Here is an 18,037-nt window from a genome sequence, read left to right on the forward strand (position 1 = left end):
CGGAAATGTGTTAAATTACACTTTAAAAACAAACCTTCGTTACAAAGACGGCCCCCTCCTAAGTGTATGTATGACAATAGCCGCCAACTCCATGCGAAACCAATCAGAGGCTTGAATTAGGTCATGTGACTGAGCAGGTGGTTGTGGGAGATGGGAGAGTGTGTTAACCATACTAATTCTAAGGTGTTAATAACATTGATTCCTTTTTGTTCTGTGCAACAATGTTGAAAAGCAATAACTTTACTTTCAAACTATCAGTGAATTTCTGCAGTGTTTTTTATAAATTGTAATGTGAAATTACTTTCTATTAAATGTATGTTTATAACATTGATTTCTTTTATTCTGTGTAACAATATTGTAATGCAATAACTTTACTTCCAAAGAGTCAGTGAATTTCTCCAGTGTTTTCTACTTATTATGTTGGAATTTTTTCAAATCAGTTTCATGTGGTTGCTCTAATATAATGTACTTTTCTTAAAATAAATAGATTTCAGTTTATTCTTAAAGAGATAAAAGATATTGAAATTTTTAAATCACTCTGTTTCCCTATTCAAACACATGGATTGTGTTGTCATTTATTTTACAAAAACAGCCACCTCCCATTCCTATTCTTTGTTACAAAGCTGGCCAAGTCCATTATTATTTTTTAATTATCTCATTATATATGGAAGAAGAAATATTTAAATTAAGCAAATTATTTATTCTAAGTTGCCAACATATTGTAGAAAAAAATTCAACTTTCTGAGTTGGCTTAAACAAACTAAAACAGTTTTTGGCCTATACTGAAAATTTTTGACAAATGGACATGGCCATCTTTGTAACTAGGTTACTCATATGAGGACTAGGACTGCGACATATCCTTAAATCCTGAAAAGAGAAAAAAAAAAATTATACAAGACAATTCCAAATTCCACCAATTAATTTCACAGCTATGGACTACAGTAACATGATTGATTAGCAGAAAACTGAAATAACCGAACCTCCTATTTTAAAATATATTTTTAATGAAGGTTTGTAGTTGTTTAGTGAGCAACAACCAACAACAGTGGTACAATTCTCAAGATTTCTCTGCCACACACAATTGGTGGAATGATGTGTGTGAAATTAATAATAGAAGCTAGAATGTCTGTTTTAGGATCTGACGCAAGAGATGGTTTCATCTGAGCCAGAATCAAATCCAGACAGTATCTGCCAAGTTTTGAAACTAAATAAAATTTTCAAGTACTTTGAAGGTTTGGGTTGCTGTAGTTCGTCCAATTTAGAATGTTTTTGTGTTAATGTAAATTAAATGCAATAAAATGTATTTTAAAAAAATCATTTGTGCTTATTCAGGTGAGTCTAAACTAGCATGAACTATCAGTGTTGCATGCTAAGCCGGGAAAAATATGTAAATGGAAGGTGACAGCATTTAAACGATAACTCAAAACATATTTAAGATAATATCTTAATGAAATTTTGTATGCATATAAAGTTCTGTCATATGAACAACATAGGCTGCAGTAAAATATTTAAGGTAGAATTTGGGTAGAATGAATAGTTTTTTTTTTTTTTTTTAAAGAAATTAGTATAAAATAAAAAAAAAATATAAAAAATATTTTGAAAACTAACACCTAACACGTTAGAGATTTTACTGTATGTTGTAGACATGTTTATTAAAAATAGATCAAATGAAGAATTACGTCAAAATTAAAATATTTGAGTAATTTATCATTGAAACGCTGCCTGGCTGGAAAAAAATTTAAAAAATGTTTCATAGCCTATTTATTAGGTTTTCAAAAACATTACAATTATTTATTGATGTACAGACAGTGTATTTCAAGCATGCCAATTTTTGTTTTCAGAGAATATATAGATTCCGAGAAAAAAAAAAGTTGAAATATAGTAAAATGATAGTGAACTCCCTCCTTAAGTAAAGGTTTGGGAGTTGTTTTCTATTCTCACTGGAAGAAAGGTAATTCGTGGATCTAAACCAAAAGGGACTTTCGAGCAGTCAGTGGACGCAAGCCATTAAGATGAACTGTAATACAATACCTGTACGTACTCTCCCTGGTAGAACTCTTGACTCAACCCATTGCAGAAGATGCGACGAGCAAGAAACGCTTCCTCACGTCTTGGGTTTCTGCCATCATGGAGAATTGCTCCAAATCAACAGACATAATACGGTTCGTTCTCTCATCGCATCTTCAATCCGTCAGAATGCTTCCTATGAGGTTTATGAGGAGGTTGGCTGCGTCTCTTCTGATGGCTCTACTAGACGTGCTGATATCATCATAATTGATCGGCAAAAGGGTAAGGGTGTCATTCTTGATCCCACAATCCGTTTCGAGATGCACGAGCAATAGCCACAAGAGGTGTGTCGTGAAAAACGAGTCATATATGAGCCTTGTTGTCAGCATCTTGGAGCACAATACCACATCACACATTGGACAGTTTTTGGGCTCATGTTCGGTGCCCGTGGCACGATCCCACGAGAAACTTTAAATCAACTTAAACAATTTAAAATTTCTGATGCAACGATTAATGCCATAGGATCTCATGTGTTAAAATCATCCTTAGCTATTATTAGTAATCATTTGTACCCAACAAACTTTTATTGTAAATGATTTCCTATGTTTTCATATCATTTATCTTAATGTTTTCTTTTTCCTTTCAAATTGTCACACAATTGGTTTTCATGATTATTTTTTATGAATTGATTAGCAGGCCAATCTTTTCGAACCCTTACTTAGGGCGGATTTTTTTTTTATTTATGCATAGGCGGTAAATGATTCTCTTTTCTTCATTAACGTCCGCAGCCTGTTCAATATTCTTCTCCGTCCTTATTGCTTCTAACTTCAAATACTTATTTACTTACTGACGTTTAAGGAACCCGGAGGTTCATTGCCGCCCTCACATAAGCCCGCCATAGATCCCTATCCTGAGCTAGATTAATCCATTCTCTATCATCATATCCCACCTCCCTCAAATCCAGTTTAATATTATCTTCCCATCTACGTCTCGGCCTCCCTAAAGGTCTTTTTCCCTCCGGCCTCCCAACTAACACTCTATATGCATTTCTGGATTCGCCCATACGTGCTACATGCCCTGCCCATCTCAAAAGTCTGGATTTAATGTCCCTAATTATGTCAGGTGAAGAATACAATGCGTGCAGTTCTGTGTTGTGCAACTTTCTCCATTCTCCTGTAACTTCATCCCTCTTAGCCCCAAATATTTTCCTAAGCACCTTATTCTCAAACATTGGTCGTGCCAGAGAATCAGTCCCATTCCGAGGCTTATTTGAAGGATTCGTAACAAGTTGTTTTTTACGGTGATGGGTCTTCTTCTAACTTCAAATACTTATTAAAACTCTAATATCAGTTTCTGTGTTCCAGCTTCGAGACACACGTAATACAATTTTATTGAATTGGAAATGTTTACACAATCATTTGAAATTCCCACGTCGTCATCGATATATATTCATTCCTTGCAACAATTCTTTAACCATGTCTCTTATCAGAGTCTTACTGAACACACATCACATTGATGCTCGTTCGAGTTATTATCGATACCGTTATACTTCAACCACCGCCGTTGTTAACAACGAGACGCTAGGCGAAGGGATCCAGACGGCGGTGACTTCAACATTGTATTGTGATTGTATGTTACCAGCCATCTGTTGGGAGAATGTCAAGACTACAAGTGCATACAATGGCAAATTTATATTTCAAACTTACAAATATGTCACTTACATTTGAATTGACATCAGAATTTAATATAGAATATGAATACATTTACAACAACTAGAATAAACGTGAACTTTACACAAATTATCTTAAACATCTGCAATGTTATATTTATATAAAAGGTGGAATATTGTGCAAGCTATATTATATAGATAGGTGAATTTTTCATAACAACATAACTTCCGCTATACGGAATTGCCATACACGCTTCAATTGTCTTCTTTCTACTTGGGGGTTGAGTAACTGCCTCGCATACCATAATCAGAAAATAATCAGTGGAGCGACTTTATCTTCTAAACCAAATTGGCTGATAAAACGGCCTTTGTGTCCGATGTCTAGTGCTGAAGTGGTGGACAATTCCGTTGATCCTCCAGCCAAGAAGCGGAAACTTGCTACAGGAGACTCCACTGCAGCGAAATCCGTTTCACAGGCTATTTCAGACATGGCGCAGAATGGATCATCGCATTCTAACGAAGAGATCGACGAAGGGTTGTATTCAAGGCAATTGTATGTGTTGGGTCATGATGCTATGCGTCGGATGGCAACATCAGATGTTCTTATTTCTGGGCTTGGAGGACTAGGAGTGGAAGTGGCAAAAAATGTGATTTTAGGTGGTGTAAAATCGGTGACACTGCATGACGAAGCCGTATGCAAGGTCGCAGATTTGACATCTCAATTCTACCTTACAGAATCAGACATCGGCAAGAATAGAGCTGAAGCTTGTTTGCCGCAGTTATCGGAGTTAAACACGTATGTACCTACAAAATCTTTCACTGATCGACTTACGGATGACTTCATAAAACAGTTCAGAGTAGTAGTACTGACAAACAGTACCCTAGAAGAGCAGTTGAGAATTGCAGAAATAACTCATGAAAATGATATAGCTCTCATTATTGCAGATACCAGGGGTTTGTTCGCCCAAATATTTTGTGATTTTGGAAATGATTTCACTGTTGTTGATACCACTGGGGAAAGTCCTGTTTCTGCAATGATAGCAAGTATTTCACAGGAAGCAGATGGTGTAGTAACTTGTCTAGATGATACACGTCATGGGTTAGAAGATGGAGACTATGTGACCTTCTCAGAAGTTCTTGGTATGACCGAATTAAATGGTTGTGAACCAAAAAAGATTCATGTATTGGGTCCGTATACGTTTAGCATCGGTGACACAAGTGGATATTCTGAGTACATACGGGGTGGAATCGTTACACAGGTGAAGATGCCTAAAGTTGTACATTTCAAATCCCTTAAAGAATCTCTTAAAGAACCTGAATTTATATGCACAGATTTCAGCAAGTTTGATAGACTCTCACAGTTACATTTGGCGTACATTACCTTACACAAGTTCATTGAACAAAGTGGGGAAGCTCCCAAACCCTGGAACCAAGAAGATGCAGATGCCTTTGTTTCTCTTGCTAAAACAACAAGTTTGTCTGGTGGAAATGACGAAGAGCTCAATAATGAATTATTGGAAACGTTTTCCAAAATTTCAGCTGGTGATGTGCCTCCAATCAACGCTACAATTGGAGGAATTGTGGCGCAAGAAGTCATGAAGGCCTGCAGTGGTAAGTTCAGTCCAATATACCAATGGCTCTACTTTGATGCACTAGAATGCCTTCCGTCTGATGTGTCTGTGATCACGGAAGAGAGTTGCAAAGCTTCGGGAACTCGCTATGATGGCCAGGTAGCTGTATTCGGGAGTGCATTCCAACAACGTCTTGGCTCACTGAAATACTTCGTGGTTGGAGCCGGTGCTATTGGTTGTGAGCTGCTGAAGAATTTTGCAATGATGGGAGTTGGAGCTTCGGAAGAAGGACAGGTAACTATTACCGACATGGATCTGATAGAGAAATCAAATTTGAATCGACAGTTCCTCTTCCGTCCTTCAGACGTTCAGAGACCGAAATCTGTATGTGCTGCAAAAGCAGTAAGACGCATGAATCCTGCAATCAATGTTATTGCGCATGAGAATCGTGTAGGCCAGGAGACAGAGAGAGTTTATGATGATACTTTCTTTGAAAATCTAGATGGGGTAGCTAATGCTCTAGATAATGTGGATGCTCGCATCTACATGGATCGGCGTTGTGTGTACTACAGGAAACCTCTACTTGAATCTGGCACTCTGGGCACAAAAGGAAACACGCAGGTTGTAGTGCCTTTCCTCACTGAATCATATAGTTCCTCCCAGGATCCTCCTGAAAAAAGTATTCCAATCTGTACTTTGAAAAATTTTCCAAATGCTATTGAGCATACTTTGCAGTGGGCCCGGGACAGCTTTGAAGGCTTATTCCGTCAGGCAGCAGAGAATGCAGCGCAGTACTTGGCAGATCCGGCATTTGTGGAGCGTACACTGAAGTTACCTGGTGTTCAGCCACTGGAAGTCTTGGAATCCGTGAAACATGCTCTTGTGGATCATCGTCCAAATTCATTTGAAGATTGTGTTGCTTGGGCACGATGTTACTGGCAGGAGCAGTACAATGACCAGATTCGACAGCTGCTGTTCAACTTCCCTCCAGATCAGCTAACATCGAGTGGCCAGCCTTTCTGGTCAGGACCAAAGCGTTGTCCTACACCACTGGTATTTTCTGTGGATGACCCGTTGCACATAGATTATATTCTTGCAGCTGCAAACCTGAAGGGTGAAGTGTATGGAATTCCACAGAATCGGGATAGAGAAGAAATTGCAAGAATGGTACAAGATGTTGTTGTTCCCGAATTCATTCCAAAATCTGGAGTGAAGATTGCAGTAACAGATTCTCAAGTGCAAGTTTCGAATGGTGCAGGAAATGTTGATCATGATCGCATCAATCAATTGCAAAAGGAGCTACCTTCCAGGGAGGAATTGAAGGGACTGGTAATCACACCATTAGAATTCGAGAAGGATGACGACACTAATCTGCATATGGACTTTATTGTTGCCTCTTCCAATCTCCGTGCTGCCAACTACAATATTCCTCCTGCAGATCGCCACAAGAGCAAGCTTATCGCAGGCAAGATCATCCCTGCCATTGCCACCACGACTTCGGTAGTCGCGGGTCTTGTGTGTCTTGAACTGTACAAACTCGCACAAGGATTTAAGACATTGGAGCCCTACAAGAATGGCTTCGTCAACTTAGCATTACCTTTCCTCGGCTTCTCTGAACCCATTGCTGCACCCAAGATGAAGTATTATGACGAAGAGTGGACACTTTGGGATCGTTTCGAAGTGTCTGGAGAGTTAACGCTTCGAGAGTTCCTGGATTACTTCAAAGAGAAGTTCAACCTAGAGATCACCATGCTGTCACAAGGTGTGTGCATGCTGTACTCGTTCTTCATGGCCAAGCCCAAGTGTGTGGAGCGGATGAGTCTGCCCATGTCTGAAGTAGTGAAGAAGGTCTCCAAGAAAAAACTGGAACCCCACGTTAGGGCCCTGGTGTTCGAGCTGTGCTGTAACGATAATGATGGAAATGATGTCGAGGTTCCTTACGTTCGCTACACACTTCCTGATAATTAATACGGTGTGGTAGAGTGCCTGCCAGTAACTCGCTTCGCCACGGGACTTGCACGTGTGTATGATGGTTTAAAACTTTGAACATACAGTGTGCATTTGCTGCCTGCACAGGTGTGCAGTGGTTTTCAGATTCTCACAGGAACTTATTTCCCCCAATGTCTTTTATGTATCATTCTTCACCTTCTGTGAATTTTCCTGATAAAGGCAGGGATTGTAGTGCTGTTTGAATCGTCCTTTATACCAGAATGAAATGTTTTGATCAGTTTGTTTCAAAATCGTTGCGATCAGTTTGTTTCAAAATCGTTGCGATCAGTTTGTTTCAAAATCGTTACGATCAGTTTGTTTCAAAATCGTCACATGAAGCTTGACAATAGGATGGTAGAACTGTGCTTTCAGTTTAGGTCCATTAACCTAATTATCTCTTTTTCTACAGAAGTGAGTTAAGATATGTGATCTTATATGGTTAAGTCTTAAATTAATGCAACAATGAAGCATTTTTACAAGTGTTGATTTCAATTTGTCACTTAGTGAATTCTTAACTTATCATAGTACGGTATATTCTTTTGTCATTTTATAAGTTCTTTTATGCAAGGTCAAAAATAGTTGAGTACTTTAGATCATCCATGAACTGTGCTATGTATTTGTTAATAGTACAATTGTGAAGTAAGAGATTTTTAAACATGAATTATTTATACTGAAAATCTTTGTGTTTTTTCTTTACGTTTGAGATGTAGGCTAATTTTCATGATGTAGGGAAAGTACAAGATCTCTGCTGTCAGTTTGTAATTTAAATTTAAACCGTTTAAAATACGATTGGAAATTTCAGAATTGTATATTAATAGTGTTGCTTCAGAATCACACGAAAAAGAAAATGATATTAAAAAGGAATTACATCTAAACAATTATTTTCTGTGTTGGTATACTAAGTAATATTATAAATCTCATAGCCTGTTATGGTTTAGTGAAAGTTTATTCCACAGACAGTTGCCTTATCTCGTGGAGCATTTCAGCATTATATTTCTTTGCTGTGTAGTTTACATGAAAATCAGTGCAAAATGCAGTTTTTCCCTATAAGTAACTTAGTAGTAAATGTTATAGTTTATATTTATATATGCAGTTTCAGAGTCTAGATGTGTGTGTGATTTGATGTAATTTTGCAAGCAGATGATATGCGTGTTTGGGTTAACACTTAATTTTGAATTCATAACTAATATAATAATATGATCATTATGAAATACTTGTTTGAAATAAATTCTTGGAGTGAGTTTGAATTTCATTGAGGTTGATAACATAAATTGATACTTATAAAATGGAGTATACATATATGTAGATTAAGAGTTGGCTCTTAGAAACCTGATACACATGTAAAAATGTGCATATCATGATGTTAGGAATATTAATAGCAAATTTAAAACAGTAGCTATGTTTTAAAAAGTAAATAAAATTGTTCTCTAGAATTCGTTTGCTGCTAAGTAAATTTTTTTTCCACCATAAGTTGATTTTATGTAAGTTATAATATTATGCAGTTTAATCTACTTATATCTATGTATGACCAAATAGTCTATTAATATTCGTAACTTGCGTGATGAAACTGAATACTCTAAACATAATGTGAATGAAATTGCATAGCTATTTTCAAAGAACAGAAGTGTGTGTGTGAATGCTGGAGACGTGAGGTATGGTAACTGTCAAGCAGGTTTCAGCAATATTAGTGAAGTATAAATTCGTTTATACAAGTAGAAAAACACTGTGATGCTGAAGGTTGATGATATTCATGCATTTTAATCAAGTGATAGATGAAGTATCTCTTTGTAAATTAACACGCAGTGTTCTAATCACATGCTGGTATGCCATTGTTTATTCACACTGTTCTGTATTAAAATTAATCAAAACCATGCGTTGTTTATTTTCAGATAACCTTTTGTAAATTATTGCAGACATTTTGTACTGCATTTTCACTCAGTTCCTTATACATCTCCTTTCATTTCGTAAATATAAGATTTTGCTCACAGTCCTAGATTGTAACAGTCCTTGTTTTATTAGGTGAGTAGTTTATAATGGGTGAGCATGGCATGAATTTCGTGGTCACAGAACATATGCTGCTCACTGGTCAACAACAAGATTTCTCAGTTAAACTTGGAGCAGTAGAGTGACTTTCTAACAAAATACTACGAATTTATATTTTTAAAGTGTTACATACTCACCCATGTCATGCAAGGAGATGCTGAAACTGTCAATCTAAATGCACATGTTTATTGGTGATTATATGAGATGGTCTGCTAGAAAAGGAAAATTGAAATGGAAAATAATAGCCTTGGCCTAATTGTTCTATTTCTGAACAAGTGATCGATTTTTTATGATTCATATGTTTGTATTTTTTATTGGTTATTTCAGAATGGTTTATCAACTGTATGATTATCTAGTGCAGGAGTGAGATGAAGATGATGTTAGTGAAAGGATTCCAGGATCCAGCACCTAAAGTTACCCAGCATTTGCTCTTAACGTGTTGAGGGAAAACCTCGGGGGGGGGGGGGGGGGAGAAAAAAGCTCAACCAGGCTTTGAACCTGGGCCCACTCATTTCACAGTCAGACAGCTCTTTAACATCTTTCTCAGGATTAATGGGAATTTCCTACATTTTCATATAAGAGGCTGTGAAGTTGTTGAAACCATATATAAAATTACTGTGGTGCAGTAAGTTAAACTGGGCAATCCATTATTTGGGAGTAGATTTTGTGAATGGATTTTGAGTAAAGTGCATGATTGAGAAATTGATCATAATCTCATTTTGTTTTCAGACGAAGCTTGGTTCCACTTAACATGGATATGTTAGCATGCAAAACAAAGATACTGGAGTTCGAAAAATCTAATCTGCTCTATGAGGAACCCGTTCATGACCAAAAAATTGGAGTGTGATGTGCACTTAATGGTAACAGCATAGTAGGCCCAATTTTTTTAAAGGAACAATAGTGATAAATATGCAAAACATTTTGCAGCCCTTTCATGCTGAATTAACTATGTGCGAACGCAGTTTCACTTCTTTCCAGCAGTATTTGACAGTAGTAGTGTCATCACTAACAACATATTATGGCTCTTCTTGATCCTGCAGTTATTGGCTGCGTTCAGCTGGGACAGCACTGAACGCCTTGCTGGCCAACAGCGCTGAAATAGCGGGCACAATTTTTCGTAGCAAAATTTTTTTTTTTGCTGCAAGCCTGCTGCTAGCCAGCGAAAGTGGAGGGGGTAGGCAACAACCAATGGTATCATATATTCTGGAGTAGGCGAAACAATAGCAGCGTGTTTCTTTGTAAACACAGCGGACATTTTGCAATGGTCGTTCAGGACCTCACAGCTGCTGTAACTCTGCAAAAATGAATAGCTGAATTAGCGCTGTCCCGGCTGAATGCAGCCATTGTCTTAGGGGAATATTAAAAGAAAATATACAGACCAAAACACACAGCTTAGACGAACTAAAGAATAGCATCTGTTGAAAGATTAATTCAATATCTCAGAGAGAACTGATAAATGAAAAGTATTTTGTTAGACAGTCACTCCAGTACTGCAAGTCTGACCGCAAAATCTTATTGCCAGCCAGCCTGGAGCATATCCATCATGGCCTTGAAATTTATGCTGCACTCACATTTCACAGATAATTGCTCATTGAATATTTATAATTACCACAATCTCTATCATATGATGAAGCTGGTGGCTCCTTAGAAAAGAATGGAAATACAGAATATACTGGTACTTACGTCGATGTTTGGGTTGATTACGTGGTATGATTTTTTTTGGAGATTTTTCCCAACTATAAGGCGACTGTTAGGTGATCAACAATAATATTCTTGGTGTCATTTTGCCAAATATATTGTCACCAATTCCACTGGCACTAGATAACCTCGCAGTTGATACGGTATTGTTTAATAACAGATACTTAAGTCAACAAAGAGAAAGCAAAACATTAAATTCACTTCACAATCATCAAAACATATACCCCTAGAATAATATTGACGTTAACTCCCGAAAATTGAATTTTGAGTTGCAGGCAGTTTTGTAATCTTTATTTAACCCTCTATCAATCAGTAGAACTGTCGTATCTCTAAGTTGAAGTGCAGAGTCTGCAGGACTCATACTGATACTTGGTAATCCTGATTTTCATACGACTTTGAAATGTTTATCTTGCATTTACTCAAAACTAACTTTTGATAGTTAGGACAGTATCAATTTAAGAGTACGATATGTGCACTTTGGTTGTCTTAGGTATGAATAACTAACTCTGCTTCCAGCTTAAGGAAATAATGAACACAAAATTCAACTCTATCTTGTCTATGAATCTGATAGGTGAATTTAATGTAATTTTAACACAAAACCTGTGAAAGTAATTCAGAACAAAATTTCACCAGCAATGAGTTGTAGATGTATCTAAAACTGATTGAATCGAAAAGATTGCCTGTGAGCATGTGGGTAGAAAAGTAAACTTTCACATGAATTGAATCGAAAAGACTGCCTGTGAGCATGTGGGTAGAAAAGTAAACTTTCACATGACTGTTAAAAAGTGGGGAGAAGATAGATTCCATTTGGATGCCCAATTAATGATATTATTTACAGCTGTTTGTATAACTCTTAATGATTTGTTTCGATCTTTGTTCGTAGCCCATACTGCATAAATACTTATTTTTACCTCAGGTGGAACAACATCAGATAAGTCATGTAACATTATATTAAATAAATTTGGGCTTAAAACAACCTTGAGGTATATCACCTGTAATTTTTTTGGATAAAGATAAATGATTATTTACTGAGGTTTGAATTGTTCGTTCATTAAGAAACAAATGTAGAAATCTTAGCATTCTGCCTTTGATACCAAGTTTCATAGATTGTAATAAAATGGATCTGTGTGGAGTATTATCAAAAGTGGCTTCAAAGTCTATCATTACAGCTAATGTGGTCTTATTTTCTGTGAAACCTTTATAAATTTCTTGAGCAAAATATAATAGAGCTTCAGTTGTGCCACATGATGGCCTAAAGCCAAACTGATATGGGCTTAAAAGATTGAAAGTTTCAAGTCTCCAGGTTAATCTTCTGTGAACAATGCGTTCCAGTAATTTAGAAATGCAGGATGTTAAAGATATCTGTCTATATGATTTAGGGTCCAATTTGTCTTTACCTGGTTTGAGAATAGGAATTACAATTGCATTTTACCAGTTGCACAAGACACAGCCCTGCAGTATATATTGACTACACCCCACCTTTGGCTACTAGCAACAGGCATCTATAATGAACAATCAAAATATCCCTCATTTCTCGTGAAAAACAACTGAATAGACTATAGTGGACTTTATGTTGTCAGCAAAAAGCTGGATACATTAAGAAGATTGATTGATTGATTGATTGATTGATTAAAAAGTGGGGAATCATTCATGTAAAATGTTGATATATACAATATTCCTCTAAGTAACATTTCTCCATTAGAATGCCTCATGACTAGTGTTTAGAATTGCATGCACTAAGGACCCTAAAATATGTAGGCCTTCTAAAAACTAAAGAACTGGCAAACTTACCATAGTATAGAATCCCACGAAAAACAAAACATTAGCTACATAAGGAAAAAACATTCACCTAACATCTTATCGACTGTTGCTAATTTAATTAAAACCAATTTGATACAGACAATTCATTTTCTTTCATGACTACGAAATTTTCTGACATAATAATCTTTTCCATGTTTTTAGGATCCAACTTGTTTCTCCTGTCCTTAAAAATAAACGTGTAGAAAAGTTCTTTCTACATCACATGAAGTAAGGGGACAAAACGTATAATCTGGTAACGCAATAGGATTAATGTGCACATTGCTGTCATATCCTTGAAACACGTTGCTAATTTCCTTCATCTTCAGCCCATTCTTTACTGTATCTGAGATGCGTTTTCAAAACAAAATTTATTTAGGACTCTTGATTTGACTTGTGGAATACATACAAACTACTGAAATTGGGGAGAAAACACTGTTTTTTAATTTGCACAAACCAAAATGGCAGACCAACTCATTGAACATCACAACATCCTCTATATTAGAAACAATAAATCAAACATAGACCCCTGCCAACTATAATGTACACTAAAGTCTACCCAAACATTCACACCTTAAAATCGTTAAAATGAAAAGTATTGCTTTCTGCTCAATTTTATTAAATTTACGTATTCACAAAGTCAAATCAAGGAGTTCTGAATAAATTTTGTTGAGAAGACTTGGCGTCATGTCGACCTGGTTGGCAAGTTGGTATAGTGCTGGCCTTCTATCCCCAAGGTTGTGGGTTCGATCCCAGGCCAGGTCGATGGCATTTAAGTGTACTTAAATGCGACAGGCTCATGTCAGTAGATTTACTGGCATGTAAAAGAACTCCTGCGGGACAAAATTCCAGCACATCCGGCGATGCTGATATAACCTCTGCAGTTGCGAGTGTCGTTAAATAAAACATAACATTTATACTTGGCGTCATCCAAAGTAAATAATTATTACAAAGTCTAGAAAACAGTTTTTGCTGTGAAAAGAATGTATGAAAGATGTTAGTGTTGAAATATGTTCATAAATGTACGAACAACATGCATCTGTCATTAAATTAAATATGAAACATGTAATTACTTACAAATAGCTTTTAGAGAACTCGGAGGTTCATTGCTGCCCTCATATAAGCCTGCCATTAGTCCCTATTCTGATTAATGTAACCCCTAGCATCATTCCACCTCCCACAAATCCATTTTAATATTATCTTCCCATCTACACCTCGGCCTCCCCAAAGGTCTTTTTCCCTCCAGTCTTCCAACTAACACATTATGTGCATTTCTGGATTTGCTATATGCCCTGCCCATCTCAAATGTCTGGATTTGATGTTCGTAATTATGCCAGATGAATACAGTGCGTGCAGTTCTGCATTGTATAACTTTCTCCATTCTGTAATTTCATTCCTCTTAGCCCCAAATATTTTCCTAAACACCTTATTCTCAACACTCTTAATCTCTGTTCCTCTCTCAAAGTGAGAGACCAAGTTTCATAACCATACAGAACAACCGGTAATATAATTTTTTTTATATATTCTAACTTTCAGGTTTTTTGAGAGCAGACTGGATGACAAAAGCTTCTCAATCGAATAATAATGGGCATTTCCCAAATTTTAGTCTCCATTTAATTATCTCCCGAGTGTCATTATTTGTTACTCTGGCTCCAAGATATTTGAATTTTTCCACCTCTTCAGAGGATAAATTTCCAATTTTTATATTTTCATTTCATACTATGTTCTGGTCACATGTAATCATATACTTTGTCTTTTCGGGAATTACTTCGAAACCTATCTCTTTACTTCAAGTAAAATTCCCTTGTTTTTCCTAATAGTTTGTGGATTTTCTCCTAACATATTCATGTCATCCGCATAGACAAGCAGCTGATGTAACCTGTTCAATTCCAAACTCTGTGTTTTTCTGGACTTTCCTAATGGCATATTCTAAAGCAAAGTTAAAAAGCATTTCCTTGGTTTAGCCTGCAGTAAATTGGAAAATGACCCGACATGTAATTACTAAGTTTAATTAAAATATCCACCTCCAATACAAATACACATTTGCGTATATTTCTCATCACTACTCATGATGTAGACAAACTTCACGGTCTAGCCTTGGGGTATGAACAAATTGAGGATGGAAGACTGGTTGGGAGAGTAGCAGGGAGTTTTGGTGGGGGAAATGAATCACTAGATTCATATGACACCACACACATTGACTCATGGCTGGTTACTTTACTGCTCGCTTATCAGCAAGAGATAGGTAAGCTCCATGAATAACGTCCGTCATTCTTTCTGGCTTGTAGTGCAAGTCTCAGCTTGTTGGAGAGGTGATTGTGGGTGGTCCATGGACCAGTTGTCAGTGGCAACTTTTCTAATTGCTAGAGACGACTTATATTAATTATTTGTAACTTACTGTAGCATTTGTTCTTTTTAATTTACATTAATTTGTGTTTTATTTTAGACTACATGCATTTGGTTAAGTCTTGAAGCATAACTCTGAAACCAGTAAAGATTAACTACATAAAGATTAATTTTTGGTCCTACAGAGTTTATCTGTTATGGTAACAAGGAGAAAAATTCGCTCTGGTGCTCAATTGAGTGTGCTCCTTTTATAATGGCAGTTCACTTAATACAGGGGTCATCAGCACAGAGCACGCTGGGGCTAGCTTCTCTTACCCGCGGAAAACACAGTGCACTATAGTGCTCTCGTAGCTGCTAGCGGGTATGCTATCTCTCCCTGTTGTATGACAGTGCACATGGGATGGCACCGCGTATCCATTGCACATTTCAGTGAGTGCTGACGACCACTGACTTAGTGTATGTCGAACATGGAGTAAGGCCACAAAGAGAAGAACACTAGAGGAGGGGATTCGACCCGGTGCTGTGGATTGAACTTTGGTGTAGCTCAATGGTTAGAGCGCTTGGTATGTAGAACCAAGGACCCGGTTTCGATCCCCGGCACTGGGGCAAATTTTTCTCCTCTAATAACAATGTAAAGATTAAACTTTTAAAAGTAATTTTCTTTCTTTCTCAACATTTCTCTTGTCTTGACTCCTCCTCATCTAACGTGAAAAACAAAAAATGTTCCCACTTACCAACTTTTGAAGGTGTAAAAAATGCCAATTTTTTTCTATGCTTCCCTTAGACACTGACCTATCAAAAAAATTAGAGCACAGCTGATCATATCTTTAAAACAAGATCTTTCAACACTAGAAAGTTGTCTCATCTGAGGTGCCAGATATCAAAATGGGCTATCTGACCTTTTTTTTTTTTTTTTTTTTTTTTTTTTTTAGAAAATGAGTTATTGACGTCATTGGCAAGTTTGAGTTGAAGACTTTACACAGTGAAAGGTTCAGTTTCAAAATGGTTTATTTTGGACGTGTAAAATGCATGGAGAAAATCAGTACAATAGATCAAAATGGGTCCGGCGTCGTGGTCTAAGGCATCCTGCCTAGGACTCGCGTTACGGAATGCGCGCTGGTTCGAGTCCTCATGGGGGAAAAAAGGTTCTCATGAAATTTCGGCTAGTATATGGGACTGGTGTCCACCCAGCATCGTGATGCACTTGGGAAGCTACAATAGGTAGTGAAATCTGGTTATGCAAACCAGCTATAACAGCTGGGGGGGCTCATCGTGCTAACCACATGATACCTCCATTCTAATTAGATGATCATCCACCTCTACTTCGGCATATGGCTGTGGTCGGCCTTGGCCCTTCGTGGACTGTAGCACCACATATTATTATTATTATTATTATTATTATTATTATTATTATTATTATTATTATTATTATTATTAGATCAAAATGGGATGTGCCACCTGTTATTTCAACAAAACAAAATGGGCTATATTTCATATTGTTACATTATATTTCCAGAGCGCACGAAACAAAATGGTCTATGTTTGCCAAAGTTTCTGGCATATTTTTCAGAAAACTAACATGGTTGCGTCCTTAGTTATACATTAATTATACGTCTAGACTTCTCGTGTACGTTTGTATTTTCTATATATGTAAATATTATTACATGGTCTGTATTTTACTATATATTAATATTATTGTGCTGAATGAACAATCTTCAATTTTGTATAACTAAACTGAACTGCGCCCGAGCACGAGGTTCTGCTCTTTCTGGCTGCAATGCCTAATGTGTTTTTTTAAGTAGGTTATTTTACGACGCTGTATCAATATCTCAGGTTATTTAGCATCTGAATGAGGTGAAGGTGATAGTGCCAGTGAAATGAGTCCGGGATCCAGCACCAATAGTTACCTAGCATTTGCTCATATTGAGTTGAGGGAAAACCCCGAAAAACCTCAACCAGGTAACTTGCCCTGACCGGGATTCGAACCCGGGCCACTTGGTTTCGTGGCCAGATGCGCTAACCATTACTCTACAGGTGTGGACCCTAATGTAGTGTAAACCTAGTGTATTAAATAAATAAATTTGTTCTAATTTATAAGACAAGGACTGTTTTGCTATGAAAAAATTGATCAAAACTACTATGCTCCCAAGTTAAATTTGCGTCCTGTCAATGCAAGAGACGAGCCCTAGTAGCTCGTTGTTAGTATAAAACTTGCTGTTTCGTCTGTGAGTGAGGCCATGTTACAAGAGATAATGAAATGAGTGGGGGTAATGTATATAATGTGTGTAAGAAATACTGTGCATAATATTAATATTAGTAATGTTAATTTATGAATTATGATAATACTACGTCAGACAGAAGATTACAGGCTATGACTGCTCAACGTATTCATCTGCTGAAAGTGAAAAGTTTTTATGAAATCAAGAATGAGATGTCTCCAGGCCTTCTCACTTTGATTGTAGCAGAATTTGACATTTCCACGTCTTCTTAATCAAGCAACATATTAAGCCAGGCAATATTACATGTACAATGAAGCAGTAGTCGAGCAGAGCCAAGACAAAATGTTGAGACCAGATAGTATATTTTTTGTACACATGGTTAGAACATGAGGCTTCTAAAGGAAATGTTGAAGTTGCATCTGTTGTTCATCATAGACTGACATGTAATGATATGAATGGAACTGAGAAGATTCTTCTGGTCTCAGATGAATGAGAGACACAAAAATACTATTATGATATCGATAATCTGTTGATGGTTCTACAATGAAGTTCCATCATCCCTGAAATATGACGGGGCCTATTCTCTGATATTGGACACAGTTTTCTACCCTGTGACAGGGTATTCGGAAAAGTGGATAACCAAATAAAAAAGAAGAGGTAATTCTGTTACCAGAAGAATATCATATCACTGGGAAACA

General features: G+C 36.9%; 1 protein-coding gene across 1 annotated transcript; it reads left to right on the forward strand.

The window, feature by feature from the left end:
• The first annotated feature begins 3,834 nt into the window (after window positions 1-3,834).
• On the forward strand, window positions 3,835-9,107 carry Uba1 (ubiquitin-like activating enzyme 1). Its single transcript, XM_069833078.1, has one exon. The coding sequence runs from the start codon at window positions 4,054-4,056 to the stop codon at window positions 7,213-7,215; it is 3,162 nt and encodes a 1,053-aa protein (XP_069689179.1). The 5' UTR covers window positions 3,835-4,053; the 3' UTR covers window positions 7,216-9,107.
• The last annotated feature ends 8,930 nt before the right edge of the window (window positions 9,108-18,037 follow it).

This window comes from Periplaneta americana, chromosome 8, assembly GCF_040183065.1.
Source record: "Periplaneta americana isolate PAMFEO1 chromosome 8, P.americana_PAMFEO1_priV1, whole genome shotgun sequence".
Classification (NCBI taxonomy): domain Eukaryota; kingdom Metazoa; phylum Arthropoda; class Insecta; order Blattodea; family Blattidae; genus Periplaneta; species Periplaneta americana.